The sequence below is a fragment of the Gobius niger genome (genome assembly GCF_951799975.1).
Source record: "Gobius niger genome assembly, chromosome: 8".
Lineage (NCBI taxonomy): Eukaryota > Metazoa > Chordata > Actinopteri > Gobiiformes > Gobiidae > Gobius > Gobius niger.
In genome coordinates, this window is record NC_136859.1 from 2,179,061 (window position 1) to 2,205,263 (window position 26,203).

A 26,203-nucleotide genomic window follows, 5' to 3' on the forward strand; every position below is an offset into this window, starting at 1 on the left:
GTGAAAACAGCTGATGGTGTTGGGGGAAAACGGGGCAGAAATAGGGAAAAAATGGATGAGACAATTGGGGAATAATTGTAAAATATGGGAAAAAAGTGGACAAAAATAGGGGAAAATTGGGTAGAAAAAGGAAAAAAATCCGGGGCGGAAAATAGCAGAAATAGAAAAAAAAAAAAGGATCTAAAATTGTAAAAAAAAATGGAGAAAAAGACCTTGCTGTAGTCACTCGTTCTGTTCCTGATTCGGACACAGCCCTGGTTTATTCCCATAGTAAAAGCCACAAACTGTTCCCGCGCCCCCTGCTGGCGACAGTGCAGAGTGTTAAGGCGTCGGAGTGGGTGATAAGCAGTAGTGGAGGCAGTTTGAGTATTGAAACGGTCAGGCAAAGGAGTGTGGGCTCTGTTTAGAAGCTCTAGAAGCCGATCACCCCAAAGAAAATACAACTCCAGGTCCGTTTTTTCATCAGGAACGACATTAGAACATGAAAAAAAAGGAGAAAACGACGCCTTTAAAAAGACACAAAAACACAAAATGTCCGCCTCGTGTTTAGTAAATGATAAATTCAAATATAGCTGCTCTCTTTCGAATCGTGTCGTCCAATAAGCAACACCTCCCGCTTCCCCGAAATGACACAAACGTTGAGCGAAACCCGGTGGTGCCGAGATGATATTTTTGGACTTTTTTGAACTTGACATAATGGACGACAGAATCCCGCGTTTAGCAAATCTCCGCGAAACACATTGCACATTTAAAATAGCTGCACTAAAGTAAAAGCATCTCCCAGTTTTCGGAGCGAGAACGAGAAGATGCAAAAACCACCTCCAGACCAAAAGGGGGCGCAGTGGCACAAACGGACAGGGTTTCATGGAGCGGCGTGGCGCGGCTGGTCAGGACGGTCTCGGGATCCTTTCAGTTTCGTTTGGGAATGTGTTTTTTAGAACGTTTTTTAGAAACCAAAGCGACAGAATCCAGAGCTGGACCAGTGTTTGTGGAATGAATGAACCGCACATAGTTAAAGTTTATGAACGACTTCCCTTTTCTATTGGTTTAACGGTCTGGGAACTGAACAATCTGACCTTCTTTCATCCTCACAGCTCCGATGACATTAAATTTGAGGTTTACCCAGTCAAAATACACATTCTGTTTTTTATAAATGATGCTCACTCTCTCGTAATGCAGTATCATACACACAGTACAGGTCAAAAGTCTGGAAACACTTTATATGTATCGACTTTTCTCCATTTTCAACACTATTTCCGTTGTGTGATTCTACTGCTTTAAAGCAAAAGCATAAACGATGCCGTCAGCAGTGTTGGGAAAGTTAGTTTAAAGGGGGGGTATTATGCAAAATGGACTTTTTCAAGCTTTCCATCATGTTATTATGTCATTCCCTCATTAAAAACATGCCTGAAGTGTTGCCTTGGCACATTCACGTATTTTTGAGTAATCTGTAAAAACTCTGATGGCGGCCATTTTAGGGATAGGTTTGCCTGAGTCCTCCTAGGAACGCCCCCACCTCCTGGAGACGCCTCCGAGCTTTCGTTGGGTTCTTAAAGAGACAGAGGCCTATTTCAAGACATTCACTACAGCCATTTTGAGAGAGACATTTTATACAAGGCAGTTATTCTAATTCACTGCATTTACAGACCAACAGAAGGTTTGGTCATCATTGTAGTGTGATATAGACTGGGACTGAAAAAAGCACAACACCCCCTCTTTAACGTCAGCTACTGCACTGCAAAAAGTATTTAACTAGATCAGTATAAACATCTCAATTTGAGCATAATAATCCACATTTTAGTTGTTTTGACTAGTTAAGAAGTTCTTGGGCATTTGTCCTAGATTATTTCACTTGTTCTGAGATGTTTCTGACTCGTTTCGATACATTTCGTTCTTATTTCAGGTCGTTTTCTTTGCCAATGGGGAAAGAAAATTGGTCTTATCTCATTGGCAATTTTACTTTCTTATTTCAAGCGAGATTTACCCGAGAACTGGTCTGAAATGTCCTCAAACAAGCAAAGCAAACTTAATCCGATCAGGAAAAGTGTCTAAATTAGCGAAAACCGCTCAAAACAAGATACATTTCCTCAATTCAAGTCATTTAAGACAATGCTTGAAATTTACTTTTTGTAGTGAGCAGATCTTATTCACCAGGGTCCAACTTTATTTGGTGATGCCTTTATTTCAGTGTTAATTTAAAAATAGTTTAAGTTTTAATATTCAGTCTTAATTTTAGTCAAAGCGATGTTTTTGTGACTAAAATTGGACTCAAACTAAATTAAAAGTTTTTCACGAGACTAAAACTGTGACTAAAATGAGACTAAAATCATCCAAACTTCTCCTGACCGTCTGAAAGAGCCTCAGATCATTTAAATTCTCTTCCAAAGGAAAAGCTCTGAGCTTTGTTCATGTGGGAGAAGAATCTAAGCTGATTAAATATGATTATAATTAATATTGTAAATGCAAAGTCGATCAAATTTGTCGACTAAATTTCGTTGCAATTTTAGTCGACTAAAACTGGACTAAAATTAAATTACATTTTCGGCAATGACTAAAACTAAAACTAAATGAAAATATGTTGTCAAAATGAACACTGATTCATTTGGGGTTAGTTTGTTCAAACATTTAAATGCACTTGAATTGTAATGACTAATGTATTACCGTATTTTGTTAGTAATAAGTTCCATTCCTTAGTTATTATAATGTGTAATACATTTCACCCACAACACTGGCCTTTAGTGAGAATCTACAATGGAAACAAAACGTTTGCTACTGTGTGGATGACCTAATCAGTGACCTTTAACCTTCTGGGTCACTTTCCACTGATAAGGATTAAGCTTTTTGTCATTTTTCTGTCACATTTTGTCATATTTTTGTCACATTTTTGCCATTTTTTCATCAATTTTTTTGCCAATGTTTTCTCACTTTTTTGTCACATTTATATCATTGTTTTCGTCTCAGTTTTGTTGCTATTTTCACACCTTTTTTTTACTACAATGACGACCTTAGGTTGGTCTGTAAATCTACTTTCATGAAAGTCAAAACGGTGACAAAAAGCTTCTTCCTGCACGTTCAGCAGCGTCCGGAGTCGAACTCGTGACCGGGCCGTGCTCCTAAGTTTTAAGTTTTGCAAAGGATAATCTTCACTCTCGAGTTGTTTCTCTCGCAAAATGGTAACTACCTGGCAACTTTTAACTGCCAATGTTTCAACCATGGAACCATTTTTCCAACATTGGCCCAAATCTCACTTTGTTGGGGACCATTTTCTCCCCTTTCTGAGCCGTCCTGACCTGTGCCGTCCCAAACCGCTCCAAAGAAAACGCCCCAAACCTCGTCAGACAAACCAAACCCTCGTTCGTTCGTCGACTCCACAGCTTTAGCCCCGACACAGAACCGAACCATTTCTCCCAAAGTCAACTCTCCTTTAGAACCTCCGTGACGTCAAAGTCTTCCTCTTCACTCTCGATCCCCACGAAATCCAGCACCGCGTCTTCCAAAGCCCCAGAAGAAGAGTCCCAGACGAGTCCCTCCCGCCTCCTGCCACGGCGGCGAGTCCGATACGAGGCACTGGTGTGGAGCAAAAAAGCCGCCGCCGGCCCCTGGCTCGGGTCAGTGACGCTCCCGGGTTAAAGTCCGACCCGGGACAGAGTTAAGGCCCGCTCAGGGAAAGTCCGGTTTAAACGTGACGCTTCATGTGCAGGGCCAGGTGGTCCGAGCGAGAGAAGCACCTGAGGAGAGACGCAGGTTAGACACGTCCTCAGTGTTTTGAGTGACAGCCCAGCGACCTCTCACCTGTCGCAGTGCGCGCATTTAAATGGCTTTGCTCCTGTGTGTTTCCTGAAGTGTCTGGTGAGTTCGTCACTGCGAGCGAAACGCCACTCACAGCCCTCCCACGAGCACCTGTAAGGCTTCTCCCCTGAAACAAACAAACAAAACACTCAATAAACAGCTTTTTATAACATGATCCACAGCTGTAAGGTTTACCTCCCTATAACAGACACAAAACTGCCCTTGATGAACACCTGTATAAGGTTATCTCCCTTTATTATACTGCTCTTCACAACGTAAGTAGAAGCTCCGTTGATTTGAATGGGATTTCCCAACGTTCTACTGGTCATTATTTTCTGATAAAGGACCTCTGAAAATAATCATGACCGCTGCCAATGGCGACGGAGTTGGTGCTTTCATATCACTCCACGCGTACGTAGTAGCGACACTATCTGTCCCGTCACTGAGAGAGAAGTCGGGGAATCGCTCGTGAAGTTAGCGTGAGTCTGACTTTCAACTAACCCAGAGATTCACCACCATTCCTCCAACTGCGCCTCTAGGCTAGCTACTAGCCTTGCTGCTTCTAGTCTAGCAAAACATTGCAGAGCAACGCGCAAACTTTTGGGAACTATTTGTCTGGAAGTCATTAAATAAACCTTTCGACCTTCATAAAAGTGTACGAAGTTTATGTGGTGTGTGTTCATTTGGCAAATGGCCGTATAATAAGCGGGATAATGTACAGAACGCTGGTCATTATCGGGAAAATAAGCACCGACTGTCATGATTCGTCTTTTGTTCACCTGTTTTTGTATGTTTTGTGTTTGGTCTAGTCCTGTTTTATTTTGACATGTATTCTGTCCTTGTGATTTTGCTTGACTTCCCTCGTTACCTGCCTGCCCCGCCCTGATGTGTTTCACCTGTGCCCTGTTTCCTCTTGTATTTATACCCCTGTGTTTCCCTTGACCTTCGTCGCGTCATTGTCTATGTCAGCCCCGGTCTGTTTCAGTTTTGTCATTTTGGTTTTCATCATTCATTAAACATTGACAGTTTTTGTTGCAGTCCTGCATTTTGGGTTTTACTTTCTTCACTCCACCACAACCATGACACCGACAGGGCGAACCGGACTTGTTTCACCCTAATGACCAGCATTATATATATATATATATAGCTATATATTATCCCTTACATAAACAACCTTACTCCCATGAACACCTGTGTAAGGGACAGATTTTACACATTCAAACAGTTGACACAATGAGAACTTATGGGGGAGTAATATTGTGAGGTTTATTCCCCCACGTTGAAAAATAAAACTGTTTGTAAATGGACCAATCAGCCTTTGAGGGGACAGAGTTTAATTAGTTCAGCCCATGTTCTAAAAGCTCCTCAATGCTTGTGCTTTGTTTATTTATGTATTTCTTATGCTGTATCTCTTTATTTTGGATTTTTCTGAGGACTTTTTAGTCACTGGGTTAGTTTTTCAGATGAATGAGCCCCTGGGCAAAAAACGGCGTAAGAATCGGCAAAACTGTTAGCCGTGAGATAGCGGCTAGTTTAGCAACATTAGCATCATTAGCCTGTATGTTGTAAACACTGCAGACGCTGCAGCACTAACAACATTTAGCTCTGGTTAACCTCCTAACTCCCACCTGAATCGAGCACATTTTCTCCAGTTTGGCTTTACCCTAATCTAAAAGCTGCTTGGGGAAAAAAGCACCAAAACAGCCACAAAAAATGAGAAGAAAACAAGGATGTGAATGCGACAAAAATGTGACAAAAGTTCAACGAAGATGTGACAAAAAAGGTGACACAACACAGCAACAACACAAGTTACTTCTGAGAGGAACTAAACATGATGAAGATTCAGTGATTTCTGAAGAACTAAACATGATGTAGATCCAGTGACTTCTGAGAGGAACTAAACGTGATGTAGATTCAGTGATTTCTGAGGAACTAAACGTGATGTAGATCCAGTATTCCGAGCGTGTTCGACTTTGCCCCGGTTGCGTCACGCGGTGAGAGACGAAGGTCCAAAAACCCCGACTGAAAGACCATTAGCCGCTGATGTCTCCGAGTTGTTTTTGTCCGGGCCGAGCTCTCGATTCGGAGCGAGGCTAATCGGATTGCCCCGGCGGCTGGAGATTTGTGAGAAAAACAAGCTGCTCTTTTGTGGTTTTTGGAGCCGGAGCAGACGTCTTATGTAACGGAGTCCAGGAGGAGAACCCGTCTGAGGGCTGCACTCCCGAGCGTGAAAACAACTCTGACCACATGTTGCAGCCATCGCTACGGAAAGAACAGACTTAACGTAGTCTGCAACAAGTTAAATCCTTTCCATAATCAACTCTAGCCCCAGTTTGTAGCTAGTTTACTCCCTTAACATTTTAGTTTGAACTCTGTCAGAGTAAAAAAGAGCCCAAACTCTCTCTTTACAATGTTTATTCTCTGACGTTTTGTCGCTTTCAGTCAGAGATTTATCCAGGAAGTGTCTGTGTCGCTCCCCACGCTCATTCATTCACAAATACTGACATGTTTGGTATCCACGTGTATAAGGCTGGCCGATATATCGATATATTTTTAGTGAGATATCGACATAGTTCAAATCTGACTGTAACACTTGCTTCAGGGCGGTGGCGATATCGTGACCTCCCACTTCTCTGATGCCGTTGACAGGCCGGTGTTTCTTGCACAAAGTCTTTAAATGAAGGAGGACGCGCTTGTCTGTCTTCTAACGTCTACATCAAGACCTGGACAGTTCGGGGACCTGGACCATTCGGGGACCTGGACAGTTCGGGGACCTGGACAGTTCGGGGACCTGGACAGTTGGGGAACCTGGACCGTTCGGGGACCTGGACAGTTCGGGGACCTGGACAGTTGGGGAACCTGGACCGTTCGGGGCCCTAGACAGTTCGGGGACCTGAACTGGACAGTTGGGGGACCTGGACAGTTGGGGGACCTGGACAGTTGGGGGACCTGGACCGTTCGGGGCCCTAGACAGTTCGGGGACCTGAACTGGACAGTTGGGGGACCTGGACAGTTGGGGGACCTGGACAGTTGGGGGACCTGGACCGTTCGGGGCCCTAGACAGTTCGGGGACCTGAACTGGACTGTTCGGGGACCTAGACCGTTCGGGGACCTAGACAGTTCGGGGACCTGAACTGGACTGTTCGAGGACCTAGACAGTTCGGGGACCTGGACCCGTTCGGGGACCTGAACTGGACTGTTCGGGGACCTAGACAGTTCGGGGACCTGGACCCGTTCGGGGACCTGAACTGGACAGTTGGGGACCTGGACAGTTGGGGACCTGGACAGTTGGGGACCTGGACAGTTGGGGGACCTGGACCGTTCGGGGACCTGAAAAAAGTTGGTGGAACTGGACCGTTGGGGGACCTTCTAACGTCTACATCAAGACAGCACAACTGTTCATCAAAGTAAAAAAAGAACATATTGAGTTGATCGTCTTTCTTGTGCAACTGGTTGAGACTGTTCGAGAAAAGCTATTATATTAACAAAAAGAAACTCCTATTTGGCTTTGACTTTGACTTAAAGAAATGTTTAGAAATTAAAATGAAGTATTTTCCTCCCCCTACACGTTCCAGCCATGTCCTAATGTGTAGATTTTTTTTATTTCTTTTTGTGCTCTTGTCAGGAAGAAATATGAATGTTGCTAGTCATATGGTCTACAAACAACATGTTTTTTATTTTTTCCTTTTTCACTCGTTCCCCCCACCCCCATGCCACACGTCTCGAAACCCAGACAAAACACAGAAAACTGAAATTAAAATAGATACATCACAGCTATGGCAACAACACTATATAGACAGATTGAAAAAAATAAAATAATAAATAAATAAAAAATAAAAAGAATTTATAAAAAACATCAACAATAAGATCTGAAAGGCCTAGTTTTCAAACATGTATATGTAGATAAGTAAATTTACTGGGGTACATTTGGGAAACATTGGAAAATTTTAGGAAATAATATGAAAATTTGGGGCAGATTGGGGTAAAAATTGGGGAATGAAACGTGAGAAAATGTGAAGGTATCTAAGGAGGAAAAATAAATAAATAGAATTAAAAAAAAGAAACTATGAACAAAATTGGTACGATTTCTTTTTTTTTAATTAATAAAAGGTAACCGCTCACTTAGATTAAGCATCGGAGAAGAATAAAAAAATAAAATAAAACTCTGTTCAGGCGTCGGCACCGGAAGAAGAATGAGCCCAGACCTGTTAAAATCCTGCTCTGTCACTCAGAAAGGTGTTACTTCGGGTCTGAAGTGCCGTCATGCACGAGCTTAATATAGAAGCTGCAGTTACACGTATGACCTGAGGTGGCAGAAGTGAGCATAAAAATGACCGACTTGCATCGAGTCCCTTTAACATTTCATTTCACTGCACTCACTATCGGGATATATATCGTATATCGAGATTCTGTGAGCGAATGTGCAGACAAAGAGACTAAACTTTAGGGACGTTTTCCTTCCACTCTTTAATCTCCGCTTTAGTCGCTCCATGAGACTCCACACTTTACAGACTCCGCTCGGCTAAATTTGGGAGATTTCTTTCACACGAGGATGTTTACAGATCTGATTCCTGACTCCGTTCCTGCCCTGGAAGCTGCGTGTCTGTGAGAGGAATTCCCCTGCAGCATAATTAAAGCCGTGGTGTTGGTGGTGAACAGAGCAGCTCAGCCATTCCAGGAATGCATCTGATCAGCTGCTCGGCCTGTGGACGTCTGAGGTCGTCAGGGGGAAAAACATCTGGAGCTGGAGGGAACTGGAAAGGTCACATTCACAGAGGCCTGAGAGCGGGAACTACAAGGGGAGTGGACTACAAGGAAGAAAACCAAGGCTAGATTAGGACTAAACCGGGCCTAAACTTTGAAAACACCCACAGTGGAATGGACAGTTGGGGGACCTGGACAGTTCGGGGACCTGGACCGTTCGAGGACCTGGACCGTTCGGGGACCTGGACAGTTCGGGGACCTGGACAGTTCGAGGACCTGGACCGTTCGGGGACCTGGACCGTTCGGGGACCTGGACCGTTCGGGGACCGGTGTAAAGGTTTAAAACTACCCCCCATTTCAGGCTACCCCCCGGTAATTTGAAATCAGTTTCAAGTTACCCCCGGGGGTAAGATGAACGCGATTTCAAGCTACCCCCCCTGATTTCAGATTACCCCCCTCTCAACTGCTTTCTTCACCCATAAGATACCTTACAGGAACCGCGGTTGGAGCCGTAACCTTAAGGATAGTGGAGTTTACGAACTAAAGCTAACCTTATCTTAGCCCTAAACTTAAGGATTGTGGAGTTTACGAACTAAAGCTAACCTTACCTTAGCCCTAACCTTAAGGATAGTGGAGTTTACGAGCTAAAGCTAACCTTACCTTAGCCCTAACCTTAAGGATTGTAGAGTTTACGAACTAAAGCTAACCTTACCTTAGCCCTAACCTTAAGGATAGTGGAGTTTACGAACTAAAGCTAACCTTACCTAAGCCCTAACCTTAAGGATAGTGGAGTTTACGAACTAAAGCTAACCTTATCTTAGCCCTAAACTTAAGGATTGTGGAGTTTACGAACTAAAGCTAACCTTACCTTAGCCCTAACCTTAAGGATAGTGGAGTTTACGAGCTAAAGCTAACCTTACCTTAGCCCTAACCTTAAGGATAGTGGAGTTTACGAACTAAAGCTAACCTTACCTAAGCCCTAACCTTAAGGATAGTGGAGTTTACGAACTAAAGCTAACCTTACCTTAGCCCTAACCTTAAGGATAGTGGAGTTTACGAGCTAAAGCTAACCTTACCTTAGCCCTAACCTTAAGGATTGTAGAGTTTACGAACTAAAGCTAACCTTACCTTAGCCCTAACCTTAAGGATAGTGGAGTTTACGAACTAAAGCTAACCTTATCTTAGCCCTAAACTTAAGGATAGTGGAGTTTACGAACTAAAGCTAACCTTATCTTAGCCCTAAACTTAAGGATAGTGGAGTTTACGAACTAAAGCTAACCTTACCAGATGAAAAGTTACGAGAGTTGTAGCTATTATTAGCAATTAACATCCGGGCATTTTCTATTTAACGCAGCCGTGCCAAACTAACAATACATATTGCGGCGGGGGTAATCTGAAATCAGGGGGGGTAACTTGAAATCAGTTTCAGATTACCCCTGGGGGTAATTTGAAATCGATTTCAAGTTACCCCCCGGTAGTCTGAAATCAATTTCAAAGTACCAGGAGGTAAGGTGAATGGGGGGTAGTTTGAAATCGCTACACCGGGACCGTTTGGGGACCTGGACCGTTTGGGGACCTGGACCGTTGGGGGACCTGGACCGTTCGGGGACCTGGACCATTCGGGGACCTGGTTGTTCGGGGACCTGGACCGTTCGGGGACCTGGACCGTTCGGGGACCTGGACAGTTCGAGGACCTGTCCTCAGTGACGTCTCCTGCTCTTTAAAAGTCCGTGCTCAGTGTTTTGTGCTTGTGTGTAAACTAACAGGCTGACGTTTTTCCCATGATGCAACAGTTTGTTGACACTGTCCACAGCTCCCTCTGTGTTTAGACGCGGCGTCTGAAAACCGGGTCCTTCAGCAGCGAAGTTCATGATAAACAAAGCGAGACACTGTGTCTATAGTGTGTCCTGATAACGCTTTAGGTTCATATGATCAGCTGAATGGTTATTACGAACAGCTGAATGGTTATTACGATCAGCTGAATGGTTATTAAGATCAGCTGAATGGTTATTACAATCAGCTGAATGGTTATTACGATCAGCTGAATGGTTATTACGAACAGCTGAATGGTTATTACGATCAGCTGAATGGTTATTACGATCAGCTGAATGGTTATTACGATCAGCTGAATGGTTATTACGAACAGCTGAATGGTTATTACGATCAGCTGAATGGTTATTACGATCAGCTGAATGGTTATTACGATCAGCTGAATGGTTATTACGAACAGCTGAATGGTTATTACGATCAGCTGAATGGTTATTACGATCAGCTGAAGGGTTATTACGATCAGCTGAATGGCGACTACACTAAAGGCATTTTAGGCAGTTTGAACAAAAACATGAAGCAGCCACGGGATTGCCTTATTCCCTGTTTTTTTTATCTAATAATTGTAACTTTTTTAACGTTCATTCAACAATAATCTGTTCAGAAATGTCAGTTTTTTTTCCATTTAGCCGCATGTGGCACTCAAAGTATTTAGATGATGAATTGAACGAACATTTCAATGGGGACTAAAAAAACGTAGTTTAACGAAAATTCACAAAATTTGGCAGAAAGTTCCGTTTGTTTGTTTCAATCAAAAAAGTCCATGTCATATTTTTCACAGTGTTGCCGTAGTGATGACCAGAACTCCCCATTCACTCTCCTGGGAAAATGGTAGAATTGAACAAGAGCAAATAGAAATAGAAGCTTATTTATTAAAGTTTCTATATTCTCTCCCGTGAACAGTGAAATCCAGACTAATAGAAGGACAGATGTAAACGTTGGTAAGAAATGAATGATCCTTTGAGCGGTTTACAGAAAGTACAACGAACCCAGAGAAGAATCTCCAAACTCCCACGCTCTGATATTTGGCTGCAGCGTCTTTCTCCTTCATTCCAGCTCTTTCTCTGTGGCGTCGTTTTTAATAAACCTCTGAAACGTCCAAAGATCCAGAGTCGGATTCATTTCCCTCTGAGCTCTGACGATGGGAGATGATAAAACCCACAGTCACAGCTCTCCTCTGTGCCTCCAGCTGCAGCCACAGGTTTGGACATTTCTAAGTCCGCTGACCGTGAACCTGCCCCTCCCCCGTCGCCGCGGTGTGAACCAGGTCACGCTTCCTCCGCTCAACTATTCCAGCTATGCGGCTCGGCTCCTGTACAGAACAGCCGTCAGTGAGGCCAAACAAACAGCAGCTCCTCTTCCTTTGTTTTGGAAACTGTCTGAGTCGAGCGACAGGAGAACCAGTGTTTGGACTTTTGGTTTCAGTCACAACAAAGAACTCCAGAGCACATTTTACCGGTGTTTATAATATTTGTATTGTATAGTAGAGGTGGCCTTTATATCGTCTACAAGAGCATTATTACCTAAACATACTGAGGCCAAACAGGGACTTGAAAATGGACGATGTCTCTGAACGACCTCAAACCTCCGGATAAATGTGAATCTTTAGTTCAGAGACAGTTGTCTAAAGTCTGCGCCTGTTTATGAAAGTCCGGCCTCAGATCGTTGCGTGAAAGCTTTTTCTGTCGCTGTTGGATAAAGATCGGAATGTTCAGAGCAGCATCAGCTGATTCTAATAAAGTCTTCAGGAAAACACCAAAACAAGCAGCTCAGACCTTCAGCCACGGACTCGATCAGGCCCAGGTCCGGGTTTAAAGTCCTGGTTTAGCCCCAGTTTGTTCCTATTTGCTGAACGCCACAATATTTTTTACAGTCTATGGCTAACGCAAGTCCCTTTACGGACACCATCCAGGTTTAAGGTCAGATCTGGTTTAGCCCCAGTTTATTCCTATTTGCTGAATGAATGACTGAAGGTTAACTCCAAAAGTCCTGGTTTTCCAAGAGGAAATCTCACTAGATCAGGCAGGAAGTAGATATTTAAAGTCTTATGGAGCGACTACAGTGCAGATGTTAAAGTTTAGTCCCTTTGTCTGCACATGTGTCTTTAGCCGCTGCCGTCTCCCACAAAGGAAATGACCATATTTGGATTTTAGCGTCATCTCGTGCTACACTTGTCAGTATTTGTGAATGAATAAGCGTGGGAACGACCAGGGAGCGACACAGTCATGTTGGAGTCACTTCCTGGATGAAGTTTATAAAGACGTTTCATGACTTCCAGGGAGCACAATCGTCTTTTTTTTCTCCACAAACGCCTGATTCTCCGACACACTGAGGAACAGATTGATTAAGGCGAGAACTGCAGGTGAACAGGGGAAAAAAAAAAATGTAGAGATGTCAATTTGAAACTTTTGCTGAACATCACAGATATAAATATGAGAAAAAAATGTATTGCATTGCGTCGTTTTATGTTTTCACATAAATAAGGCATTTTGAGCATTTAAATTGCCAAAATTGCCTATATTTTGGGCAACGAAATCAAATTAATGAATTGAGCCGGATTAAATTGTTTTATTTTATTGACATATTAGTAACTAAGATTTTGTCAGAGGGGATTTTGGATATTTTGTTTAGTTTTTCAATAAACTAATCATCAGTGAAAAAATCTGTAAACATTTCGCCTGTTTTTTTGGTTTCAAAGCTGAATAAATCAGGCGAGGAATTAGATATAAAAAAATCCCTCTGAAAAAACCTTCTAAATGTTGTTGTGTCTCAGCCTGTAAAGTGTGGAGTCTGTGGGAGCTTCTATAAGGGCTCAGGCTCTGCCCGAGTGCGGCTTCTCTCATTCAGAGAAAACCAGCCCTGAAGTTTTGTAGCGAGTGCGCATGCTCGGCCCGTTCTTCCACTTTTCCGCTCCAGCGTCTCGTAGGAGGAAAAACACCATATTTGGGTGAAAGCGTCATCACGGGGCCCCTTAGCAGGACACGTGGATGTCAAATCTGTCAATATTTATGAATAAAACCCGCGGGAAAGACGGACTTTCTACGCGGCGCAGCAGCTACTTCCGGGTCGCCCCCACCTCGCAGACAAAACATCATAAAATAAACATCATCATTTTTATATCTGACATGAAAACTAAGATGTAAAGGTAAGATACAAATCTCCACTTCCACCACTGCGTGAAAAATCAATACTTTCACCTAAAGGCCTTCAGGTGAGAGTCGGGTGTGTTGTTTTTGTGTTTACCTGTGTGCGTCCTCTGGTGGGCCTTCAGGTGAGAGCGGGTGTGTTGTTTTTGTGTTTACCTGTGTGCGTCCTCTGGTGGGCCTTCAGGTGAGAGCCGGGTGTGTTGTTTTTGTGTTTACCTGTGTGCGTCCTCTGGTGGGCCTTCAGGTGAGAGCCGGTTGTGTTGTTTTTGTGTTGTGTTTACCTGTGTGCGTCCTCTGGTGGGCCTTCAGGTGAAAGGTGGTTGTGTTGTTTTTGTGTTTACCTGTGTGCGTCCTCTGGTGGGCCTTCAGGTGAAAGGTGGTTGTGTTGTTTTTGTGTTTACCTGTGTGCGTCCTCTGGTGGGCCTTCAGGTGAGAGCGGTTGTGTTGTTGTTGTGTTTACCTGTGTGCGTCCTCTGGTGGGCCTTCAGGTGCGAGCTCTTGGTGTAGACCTTCCTGCAGCCGTTGAACTGGCAGCGATGGACCCTGCGCCTGCCGTCGGGCGACCCCTCCGCGCTCCCGGGCCCCGCCCTGACCCTGACCGGCGACTGCGGCCCGCCCCACGGCTGCGCGGGGGCCGGGGCGGCGCCGCAGCCGTCCCCGGGCGGCTCCGGGGAGGACGGGGGCGTGCCCATGACGCCGCCCAGCAGGTCGCAGAAGGCGCTGGCGTGGAAGTCCACCGTCGGGGACAGCTCCTCCGAACAGTCCGAGATCTCGCTGCTGGCGTCCGAGTGGAAGCCGGCGTGGTCCGGGACGCGGGGCTCCGGCTGGTCCTCGTCGTCCTGGATGCGGGGGATGTGCGGGTCCGAGACGCCCTTGTCTCCGCAGGCCAGCATCAGCTTGCTCCACAGCTCCTCCTGGTGCTCGAACTTCAGCTCCGCGGCCGAGACGTACGGCTCACTCTGGAGGTAACGCTCCAGCTCCAGGCACGTCTGAGGAGAGGGCGAGGGTTAGCAGAGAATATTCACAAAAATAAAACGTTTTCAAGAGGCTGAAATGTGTGGAACAAAAGACAAACCCATCACATAACCACTTAACCCCCACCTGAACTGAGCACATTTTCTCCAGTTTCTCCAAAAGCTTCTGGAAAAAAGCTGTGAAAATAGCAACAAAACTGAAACGAAAACAATGACGGTAATGTGACAAAAAAGTGAGAAAACATTGACAAAAAAATGACAAAAAATTGATGAAAAAGTGGCAAAAATGTCCAAAAAAAAGACAAAAAATTGATAAAAAATTGACGAAAAAATGACCAAAAAAAATGTAAAAAAAAGGACCACATTTTTTTTTTTTAAATGTGAAAAAAATTGACAAAAAAATGACAAAAATGTGACAAAAAATGCCAAAAAAGTTACAAAAATGAGTTGAATACCCGACAAAAAAATGATGGAAAAAAAATCTGATGACGTGAGGAAAAAGATCCTCTCGGTTCAGGCGGGAGTTAAGAGGTTTAACCAAGAGATTTAAGAGACATTAGTTTTAAAAGATGAACCAAAGTTATTCCTGGTCTAAACTTGGTCTGAAGCCAAGTCTGGGATCATCTTAAGTTGAGTTGATGCAGCTCAGAACTATCCTGTCCAGCCAGAAAACACACATTTCCTCGTCTTTCTGGATGAAGAAAGGCATGATCGACAATTTCCAACATGGGAAATTGTCCATGTGAATGAACAGAAGTGGAGTCGCTTCTTTACAGACAGATATAAACTGAAGCATAAACATTCGACACGATAGTTATGCACTGAACTCTTAACTCCCACCTGAACAGATCGCATTTTCTCCAGTTTGGCTTTACCCTAATCAAAAAGCTCCTTGGGAAAAAAGCACCAAAACAGCCACAAAAAAATGAGAAGAAAACAAGGATGTAAACGCAACAAAAAAATGACAAAAAATCAACAAAAAAATGACAAAAATTCAATAAAAATGTGACAAAAATGTGACAAAAATTCAATAAAAATGTGACAAAAACTCAACCAAAAAATGACAAAAACTCAACCAAAAAATGACAAAAATTAAAAAAAAAAAGACAAAAATTAAAAAAAAAAAATGACAAAAATTCAACAAAAATGTGACAAAAAGTCAACCAAAAAATATCAAAAATTTAACAAAAATGTGACAAAAACTCAACCAAAAAAAGACAAAAATTCAAAAAAAAAAAGACAAAAATTCAACAAAAATGTGACAAAAATTCAACCAAAAAATATCAAAAATTTAACAAAAATGTGACAAAAACTCAACCAAAAAATGACAAAAATTCAACCAAAAAGTGACAAAAACTCAACCAAAAAATGACAAAAACTCAACCAAAAAATGACAAAAATTCAATAAAAATGTGACAAAAATGTGACACAAACTCAACAAAAAAATGACAAAAATTTAACAAAAATGTGACACAAACTCAACCAAAAAATGACAAAAATTCAATAAAAAATTGACAAAAATGTGACCAAAAAAAAAACATACAAAAGGTGACACAACACAGCAACAACGCGAGGGAAAAGATCAGTTTTGTGGGTCTTAGCTTTCAAATGAGGCGTTACACAGGCCTATATAATAACCAAACAGGACAGAATGCATTTGGTTTAGGCGGGTGGAAAGAGATTCAACATCTGAGTTTTTATTGTTTGAAAATTCCCACAATTTCTGAGCTAAAGTTTCCACTGAAGCTTCGGCCTGAAGAGCGGAGACAGAGAGGCCTTGGATCTGGCACAAACTGACTCCGCAGATAAATATCTACAAAAACAAAGATTACAGTCAGTGTTTCCCAGTCAGTGTCTGCTCTGCATCGGGGCCCAGACTCCTGCCGCTCTGTTGCATAATGAGCAAAGTCTGCAGATCGTTTCCAAGTCTTTAAAGTGAGTCAGTACTGCCAGTTCCACGGAAAAGCTGCCAGTTTTCTGTCAGACGGCGGGGCAGAAACGTGGCCCAAAATAACCCCCGGATAAAGGACGAACTGCCCCAGAACGTTTTTGTTTTTTGTAGCACGTGGCTAATCTGCATTTGTCAACATCGTCCTGAGCTACGGCGATTTCAGGAAAACGCAGAGGAGTGGTTTTAGGAATCCAAACTTCAACAGACAGTCGGTTAAAGCAAACACAATCTGCAACCAGAGGATCATCGGGTCAAGTCTGAGCCTTTAAAGGTTCTATATGAGGGGGAGGCAAGTTTTCTTGGTGGAGGGGCCGATTTTCTTTATTGTAAACTGAGTATTGCCACTGATTATTAGCTCAAAGTAAAGCACAACACTGGAAAAATCACTATCATGAGATTAATGACCTAAAATTGCTTGAATTAAAGTTCTTCTATGTTGAAAAACAGAAAAAAGTGAGTGCATCTTCTTCTTCTATGTTGAATTTGAGTCGGTTTGAACTAATCCAAGATACAAATCCTACAGCGCCAATGGAACAAGAATAAAACTCACTTGAAATCATGAAAGAAAATTATCTGAATTAAGAGAATAACGACTACTAGAGGTTTTATCTCGTCTCAGACCAGACCAAACCTTAGATTTAATCTCCCAATTCAAGTAGATTCATGTCATTTGTTCCTTAAAATGATTATTCTTTTTCCAGTGCACTTCTTTCAAATGCCAGTGTTGTACATAATACATGAACTAATCGGGTGCATTGACAGTATTTCCACCTTTATTTCTCCCATTTAACTCTAATAATGTTAAAAGTACTCTCTGATTTGTGTGATAATGTTTCTCAAAATCATCTTGAGGGCCAGAGGTTCTGTGCTGGAGGGCCGGATTTGGCCCCCGGGCCTGACGTTGCCCACCCCTGTCCTATATCATCCAAAAGCCATGTTGTTCTGCTCTTTCCTTCTCAGAAACAGAGTGGTTTGTGGCTTCATTCACACAGTTCTGAGTAATCCTCCTGAATCCTGCTCTGAGCAGCTGCTCCGCCCCCTGCTGGTGAACCACTGACCTGCTCAGTTGTGTCGTCAGAGCTAATGTCCTAATTCTACGATTACGGACTGATTTGAATTTGTAAAACAGCTTTTTGTAAGAAAGAAATAAAAAAATAAAAAAGGGCAGGTCTGTGCTGCCTCTGCGGAAAAAACAAACGCACCCCTGAGCGTCTGAACAGGCGTCATGTTTGCACTGGAGGATGTGAAGAAGGAGCTCTTTCTAACCTACTCTGGACACGCCTGTTCTTTATTCTGACCCAACGATAATGTCACGGAGAAAAAGAAGCGCGTTTGGCTGCGAGGACTTTATTCAACCTTCCTAAAGAAGTGGCCACTCGTCACAAGTTGTTTTTTCTCTCCGGGATTCGGCGACTTTCACCAAAACAGTGTTTTTCTGTGACTGTCACTGATGGAAGTTTGTGAACCTTCACCAGAATCAAAGTGGATTCACTTTTATAACCAACGCAAGTCCCATAATGTAAACACCTGATGGAGCGGACAGGACAGAGAGGTGAGCCAATCAATACAGTGTTAATTTTGACAACATATTTTATTTCAGTTTTAGTCTTAGTCTTTTGACTAAAATTTTAGTCGAGATTTAGTTAAAAAAAAAAAAGTTTCAATTTTAGTCTAGTTTCAGTCGACTAAAATTGCATGTCAATTTAGTCGACTAAATTTAAGACTAATTTAGTCGACTTATATTGATAATATTCATTATAATCATATTTAATGTTGTTCCTCTGCTTCATGGAGCTGCTCCACATGAACAAAGCTCAGAGCTGATCCTTTAACAGAGACTTTACATGATCTGAGGCTCTTTCAGACGCTCAATACAAGTTTGGATGATTTAGTCTCTCCTTTTCATTTTTATTTAGTCTTATTTTAGTCGACTAAAAAATTTTAGTCATAGTTTTAGTCTCATGAAAAACTTTTAATTTAGTTTTAGTCCAATTTTAGTCGTCAAAAATATCACTTTGACTAAAATTAAGACTAAATATTTTAGTCGACGAAATGAACACTGAATCAAAACACGTGTTAGCGTGTGTGTTAGCGTGTGTGTTAGCGTGTGTGTTAGCATGTGTGTTAGCGTGTGTGTTAGCGTGTGTGTTAGCGTGTGTGTGTTAGCGTGTGTGTTAGCATGTGTGTTAGCGTGTGTGTTAGCGTGTGTGTTAGCGTGTGTGTTAGCGTGTGTGTTAGCATGTGTGTTAGCGTGTGTGTTAGCGTGTGTGTTAGCGTGTGTGTGTTAGCGTGTGTGTGTTACCGTGTGTGTTAGCGTGTGTGTTAGCATGTGTGTTAGCGTGTGTGTTAGCGTGTGTGTTAGCATGTGTGTTAGCGTGTGTGTTAGCGTGTGTGTTAGCGTGTGTGTTAGCTTGTGTGTTAGCGTGTGTGTTAGCGTGTGTGTTAGCGTGTGTGTTAGCGTGTGTGTTAGCTTGTGTGTTAGCGTGTGTGTTAGCATGTGTGTTAGCGTGTGTGTTAGCATGTGTGTTAGCATGTGTGTTAGCGTGTGTGTTAGCGTGTGTGTTAGCATGTGTGTTAGCGTGTGTGTGTTAGCATGTGTGTTAGCGTGTGTGTGTTAGCGTGTGTGTGTTAGCGTGTGTGTGTTAGCGTGTGTGTTAGCATGTGTGTTAGCATGTGTGTTAGCGTGTGTGTTAGCGTGTGTGTTAGCGTGTGTGTTAGCATGTGTGTTAGCGTGTGTGTGTTAGCGTGTGTGTGTTAGCGTGTGTGTGTTAGCGTGTGTGTGTTACCGTGTGTGTTAGCGTGTGTGTTAGCGTGTGTGTTAGCGTGTGTGTTAGCATGTGTGTTAGCGTGTGTGTTAGCGTGTGTGTTAGCGTGTGTGTTAGCATGTGTGTTAGCGTGTGTGTTAGCGTGTGTGTTAGCGTGTGTGTGTTAGCGTGTGTGTTAGCGTGTGTGTTAGCATGTGTGTTAGCGTGTGTGTTAGCGTGTGTGTTAGCGTGTGTGTTAGCATGTGTGTTAGCATGTGTGTGTTAGCGTGTGTGTTTTAGCCATTTATGAAGCTGTGTTGCAGATGTCAACTCCTGTATTTATATTTATATTACTGCTAAAGTTGTATGTGCGGAGAGAGGGGGCGGAGTTAACTGAATCCAAGCGTTGTGTCTTCCGGGTTTGCAAAATACCCCCAGAAAATACTTATATTTTACATACAAATGAGTATTCTATAGTGGTAGAGGTACAATATATCATATAAATGCCTATACTTTACTTGGAATGGCTAAAACAGCCGACACAGAGCCTTTAATGTGAACGTATCCTGGATCCTTTAAACACTTTGAAACATAAATGATCAAACTGGTTCCATGAAGTGAAGGGACTTTTGTGATTCTGCTCGTTTAATCCCGTTTGTTCGGCCATAACGGTGAAATTAACGAAGCGTTTTTGTGAGTCGCTCTTTCCCGCAGATGCACGTTGGCCCGCGAGCCCCCGCTGACTGCTGAGAGTGCGGCTGGATCCTTTAAACGGATCAATAATTCAGCGTAATGTGGCTTTAATAATGCATTTAGAGGCATAGCTGGAAATAACATGGCTCTCCGGGGGCCATATGTGTGTGTGTGTGTGTGTGTGTGTGTGTGTGTGCGGAGAGGAGGAGGAGCTAACCGCGGCTAACAGCTAATCAATAAGATTATATAAGTTAGCAGTGAGGAGTCTGCGTCCCGCTGCAGGAGCTGAGCTGATTCAATCCGCCCCGGAATGCCAGTCATTTCTTGGCAGATCTGCTCAGCACTTTGCTTCTCCGGTGATGCAGACGCAGAACGACTGAAATCACGTTTCCGACGCAGAGGAAGGAAGTTTGTTCGTCGCAATCGAATAAAAGTGCCGAGGCGACAATGTCCTCCCGAAGAGCGAAAGGTCCCGGGTTTGGTTTTGTGTAAAAACTGCTCGACAAATGTAACAAAGATGTGAAAACAAACAGGTCAATGAGGGAACGTCACTCCTCACTGTGCATCGGTTCAGGAAAAATCATGTGTAAGATTTATGAAAAAGATATAGGACGACTCTCTCGTTCTATTAGAGGCGCAACGATACATGAGAATAATGCTGAGAGATGGAAGTGTTTTTTAACCTCTTACCACCCGTCAAAACCAAATCCATTCTCTCCTCTTTGCCATTGTCCTCACTTTTTATTTCCCTTATGTGTTTTTGCCACTTTATTATTACTTTTTTGTTGTTCTTTTGTCTTATTTGGCTGGATTTTTGTCTTTTTTTGCTGGATTTTTGTCTTTTTTTGCTGGATTTTTGTCTTTTTTTTGCTGGATTTTTGACATTTTTCTGCTGGATTTTTGTCTTTTTTCTGCTGGATTTTTGTCTTTTTTTGCTGGATTTTTGTCTTTTTTCTGCTGGATTTTTGTCTTTTTTCTGCTGGATTTTTGTCTTTTTTTGCTGGATTTTTTTTTACATTTTTTTGCTGTATTTTTGTCTTTTTACTGCTGGATTTTAGTCTTTTTTTGCTGGATTTGTATCATTTTTTTTCTGCTGGATTTTTGTCTTTTTTTGCTGTTTTTTTTTTACATTTTTTTGCGGAATTTTTCTTTTGATGTTTTTTTGTCTTTTTTTTGCTGGATTTTTGTCTTTTTTCTGCTGGACTTTTGTCACTTTTTTCTGTATTTTTGTCTTTTTTCTGCAGGATTTTTATCATTTTTTTGCTGTTTTTTTGTCATTTTTTTCTGCTGGATTTTTGTCATTTTTTTTCTGTATTTTTGTCTTTTTTCTGCTGGATTTTTATCATTTTTTTGTTGAGTTTTTGTCATTTTTGTCGCTTTTTTGTCACTTTTTAGCTCTTTTTTTGTTGCGTTTACGTCCTCATTTTCTTCTCGTTTCTTGCCTCTGTTTTGAAGAAACTTTTAGATTTGGAGAACAGGAGAAAACATGTTCAGGTGGGAGTTAAGAGGTTAAAGCCACAACTGGTATCGGTTCAGTATCGGATATTTGTAGGCGATACCTGATCATATTATTCCAGTATCAGCTGTTGCATCGAAAATGTGTATTTGAACTGGTTTGTTGCAGAAAAAGAAAAGTTGTCCAAACATGTTGCAGTCACTCAGGCCGACACTGGACCAGGCCGGGACCAGAGAGGGAGGAAGGAAGGAAGAGGACCCTCCGCGCGCCTGGACAGATGCCGATGGAGCTTTACGCGTCTGGAGAGCGTCTTTGGCACGGCGCCCAGTGACGCACGGAGCGGCGGTGCCAAAAAAAAAAGAAATGCGCGAGACTCACACACCGCCAAAATCACGGCGACTTTTGAAGCGACACACCCCTCTCTCTCTCTCTCTCCCTCTCTGACAGTTCACTGCTGCGTGTCGGAGCGTGCCTACGTGCGCGAGCGAGCGTGACAGGGGCAGAGAGCGCGCGAGGAGGCACGTCCTTCCGGAGTCCCGCGAAGTACGCACCAGGGAGCGCAGTGTCGGAATACTGAGGCTCTGCGTCCTGGTCCTGGTTTACGTTAGTTTAGACTTGGTTAGTCCTGGTTTACGTTAGTTTAGACTTGGTTAGTCCTGGTTTAGTTTAGACTTGGTTAGTCCTGGTTTACGTTAGTTTAGACTTGGTTAGTCCTGGTTTAGTTTAGACTTGGTTAGTCCTGGTTTACGTTAGTTTAGACTTGGTTAGTCCTGGTTTCTTTATATCTTTCTTTTGTTAAGGATCCTCATAAGTCTTTACCAAAGCAAAGACTACTTTTAATGGGTCTTTTCTCATTATAAAGACAATGTAGTTCCACATTCAATTCAATAAATTAATATATTAATAATAATATTAATATAATAGATTATAAAACATGTCTGGTGCTTTACAATAAGCAAAGCGACATTAAGTTATTTTATGACTGATTACACATATCTTGTCCTGGTTCAGTCCTGGTTCAGTCCTGGTATAGTCCTGGTTTAGCCCCAGTTTATTCCTATTTGCTGAACGCTACAGTATGACTGAAGGTTAGCTCCAAAAGTCCTGGTTTTCCAAGAGAAAAGCTCACTAGATCAGGCAGGAATTAGATATTTAAAGTCTTATGGAGCGACTGGTAGTCCTGGTATAGTCCTGGTTTAGCCCTGGTAAAGTCCTGGTTTAGTCCCAGTTTAGCCCTGGTTTAGTCCTGGTTTAGCCCTGGTATAGTCCTGGTATAGTCCTGGTATAGTCCTGATTTAGCCCTGGTTTAGTCCCGGTTTAATCCTGGTTTAGTCCAAACAAACCCAGAGGAATGCGCGTCGTTTGCATTTATTCCCAAACATCACCAACATTTTCTCTCTCTCCAAACTCCAAACAAACTCCAAACCAGACCGTTTACTTTACGCACGCTCGTCTCCAAATTACGCACGGAGACGCCTCTGAACAGCAGCGGGCAGCTCGCTCTGAAGTCTCCCACTTCCCCAAACACCGCACGCGCAGCTCGAGTTTGACAGCGGCGGCGCGAGCTGTCAGAGCGAGCGAGTTCACGTTACGCACGCAGCCGTTCCAAACACTGCTCCGGGTTCAGCTTTATCTGAAGTCCAGGGATAGGAATAAAAAGTTTAACAACAAGGCCACATGAAGAAAGTTTGTTGGGATTATACAAACATGCACGAGACAGGAAGCCACGCGCTATGTCGCAGTTGCAAAACCCCGTAATAAAAGTGCAAAAGCAGCGGTTTGGATCTACTTTAGGACACACATCTCCGTGATTGTCTCCGTGACTAAACCGGGGCTGCGCTGACGGTCCCCGTGACCCGCGCAGGACTGTGGGGAATGTCGTACCTGCTGCCAGTTCTCCTCCAGCGACGGCAGCGCGGAGAAGTATCCGGTATCGTGCACGATCTGGAGCTCCTGGAAGATGCTGCACATGGGGATGACATCCATGGCGGAGACGCGGAGAGCGAGAGCGGCGTGAAAGAGGAGGAGGAGGCGGGCAGAGAGAAGGAGAAGAAGGAGCGCATGGAGAAGAGCGAGCGCGCTTTGGAGAGGGGGGGATCCACTGGCGCTTTTACGCACGGACTGAGCTCTGCGCGAGTCTGACAGCGCACTGTAAACTTCCCCCCCGATTCAAACCGACACACGAGCGCACCCCCCTCTCATTCGGTGACGGGCTGGGGGGAGGGCCAATGGGGGAGAAGCGAGCTAAGGCCCGCCTCCGCACGCGGGTTCGTCCAATGGCGAGGCAGGGCGCGTGGACGCTCATTGGACGCTCATCGGTGCTATTTTTAGACGAGTATAAAGAGCTCGCGTCGAGGAAGTGCCGTTTCAGTGAATCAGAGGAGGATCGCGCAGCTCCAGACCGCGCCACAGCGCAGCGCAGCCGGCACGGACCGGGCAGGAGCGCCGCTGTGCCCGGAGCGCCCAGACCGAGAGGGAAACCAGCTCTGGGAGTCGCGTTAGAGCAGTTTTAGAGTCTGGGCTTGTCCTGAAACACTGCGGGGATGGAGCGTTCAGTGAAAGTCGTCCTGTCATTACCATCAACGTGACTTTATTACGTCAGAGCGCACGCGCAAATTAATACTACGAGGGCCGGGAATGGGAACATTTATTTATATTTGTGTTATTGCCTTCATAAACCAGCTGTAAATGCAGCACATGGTTTGAAGCGCGTGCATTGCTGAGGTCAATGAGTTCAGAGAGAAGTGAGTCTGGTCATTGTCATTAGAGACGCACGTGCACTGTCTTTGGTGACAGAGGTGATCAGCAACAGAGTCAGTTTAGCCAATACTTTAAGTGACAGGTTTTACTGCTTTTGGAAATAGGACTCATTCAGATGGACAACACTTGTTATAAGTTATAAATATCATTTGATTTCAGTGAAGCAGCAAATTAATGAAGAAATGTTTGCTGGTCTGCTCGTACCCGGAAATAGAAGTCGTGATGTCACACTTAACAAACATAAACATTTGAGCCTGATTAAAGGGGGGTGTTATGCAAAATTGACTTTTTCAAGCTTTCCATCGTGTTATTCTGTCACTCCCTCATTAAAAACATGCCTGAAGTATTGCCTTGGCACATTCACGTATTTCTGAGTAATCTGTAATAACTCTGATGGCGGCCATTTTAGGGATAGGTTTGCCTGAGTCCTCCTAGGAACGCCCCCACCTCCTGGAGACGCCTCCGAGCTTTCGTCACCAGCCGAGTCTAATTCTAATTTACTGCATTTACAGACCAACAGAAGGTTTGTCATCATTGTAGTGTGATATAGACTGGGGCTGTGTGACTGAAAAAAGCATAATACCCCCTCTTTAATAAGTCTGTTCAGTAACTCTCTGTGTCAGAAACAGCTTAAGGTGCAAGAACAAGAGGAATGACATTTGAGACGATAAACTATGGCTGTATCCGAATGTCCACACTAGTCCCTAACCCTCATTCACTACATAGGCCGCACTATATAGTCACTATACAGTCACTGATCCTGTTGGCGATTCGGACACAAGCCACTACTTTCTCCGCGCTGCGTGACGTCAGGCGCGCTGCAGCTGCAGATGTGTTTTTATTTTATTTTTTTATCTCAATTTATTTATTGGTACAAACGTTTATTTTATGAAACAGAACGACGGTTTTGGCACTTTTACAGGCGTTTTATTTGTCATTTAAATTAAAATTAAAACTATCATCACAAAAAAAGGAAGAAAAAAAAAAGTCACTCGAGCTCAGAGACGTGCAGAAAGTCGGTCAGAGCCCGGAGTCCGAAGCACCAGCAGATTGAGTGACTACATCTGATAAAAGTCGCTAAACTCCGGGAATAAAGTATTTCTGTGATAAAGACCAAACTCAGAGACAGTGGAATATTTATGGATAAATACGAGTCAGATACGCTTTTACTTCACCTGGATTTTACATGAATGGCTTGGATTATTCAAGAGGAAGCTGTTGGTCATTTAACAGCTCCAGCTAAAGGTTAGCAGCTAACGTTAGCATCTTTTCACCGTAACCGTTTATATTTAGGTCGTTTATTCATGAGAAACACAAACACACGACTGAAATAGCTGATTTACTTCAGTCGTGTTGTTTAGTTCAAAGACCTGTCGCTGTCAGGCTCTTCTCCCACTCTCGCAATGCATTGTGGTCTATATTGACCCGTTTAGTGACCATCGATGATGCATTGTGGGAAATTTCGAGTGGACAATTATTTCTCTCTGGACATTCGGACACCCCTACAAAATGGCGTGACCACAATATAGTCACTATACAGGGAATAGTGTGGACATTCGGACACAGCCATGGGTTTATCTTATATTTCCAACAACAGTTAGACATTTGTTTATCGTTACTATGGCTACAGCTACAAGGAAAATAGATCGGAATTTATCTTTCCACCTCCAGTGTTTACAAACAACTAAAGGGTCCATAAAAGCTCCACAGTCACAAAGTGTTCATGTTAAAGCCTCACCATGCACACTCTCTAAACAGCAGGTGGCGCTGTGCAGACGAACTGTCAATGCCACAGACATGGAGGAAGAGGGTTTGTCCCCGTGGTCCAAAGATTTAGACTGAATGGAGGAAAACTATGAGCAGAACGTTTAAAATCTAGCCCTAAAGTTAGACCGGCCCGTCTCAGATCCATTGCCCTATTGTGCATGTTTTAGGTTGATGAGCACTAACCTCTCCCTTTTAGATGAACCCAGTCGCCGGCCCCGGAGTGAAAGTTCCTGGTGTTAATAACCAGGCCCTCCCTGAGCGCCGACGCTGTAATAATATGGAGTTCTAATTCAGCTTCACATAAAGATGACGATGCAGTAAACGGCGGCGGCGGCTGATGATGGCGGAGCCGGCGAGCTCGCGGCGCTCGTAAAGGGCCCGCGCTCACTTTG

General features: G+C 43.4%; 1 protein-coding gene across 1 annotated transcript; it reads right to left on the reverse strand.

Moving 5' to 3' along the window:
• Positions 1 to 3,547: 3,547 nt before the first annotated feature.
• On the reverse strand, positions 3,548 to 23,464 carry LOC306966331 (Krueppel-like factor 6). Its single transcript, XM_079561058.1, has 4 exons — positions 23,169 to 23,464; positions 13,927 to 14,455; positions 3,793 to 3,916; positions 3,548 to 3,728 (listed from the first exon to the last, which is right to left on the reverse strand). The coding sequence occupies exons 1-4, from the start codon at positions 23,268 to 23,270 to the stop codon at positions 3,677 to 3,679; spliced, it is 807 nt and encodes a 268-aa protein (XP_079417184.1). The 5' UTR covers positions 23,271 to 23,464; the 3' UTR covers positions 3,548 to 3,676.
• Between the last annotated feature and the right edge of the window lie 2,739 nt (positions 23,465 to 26,203).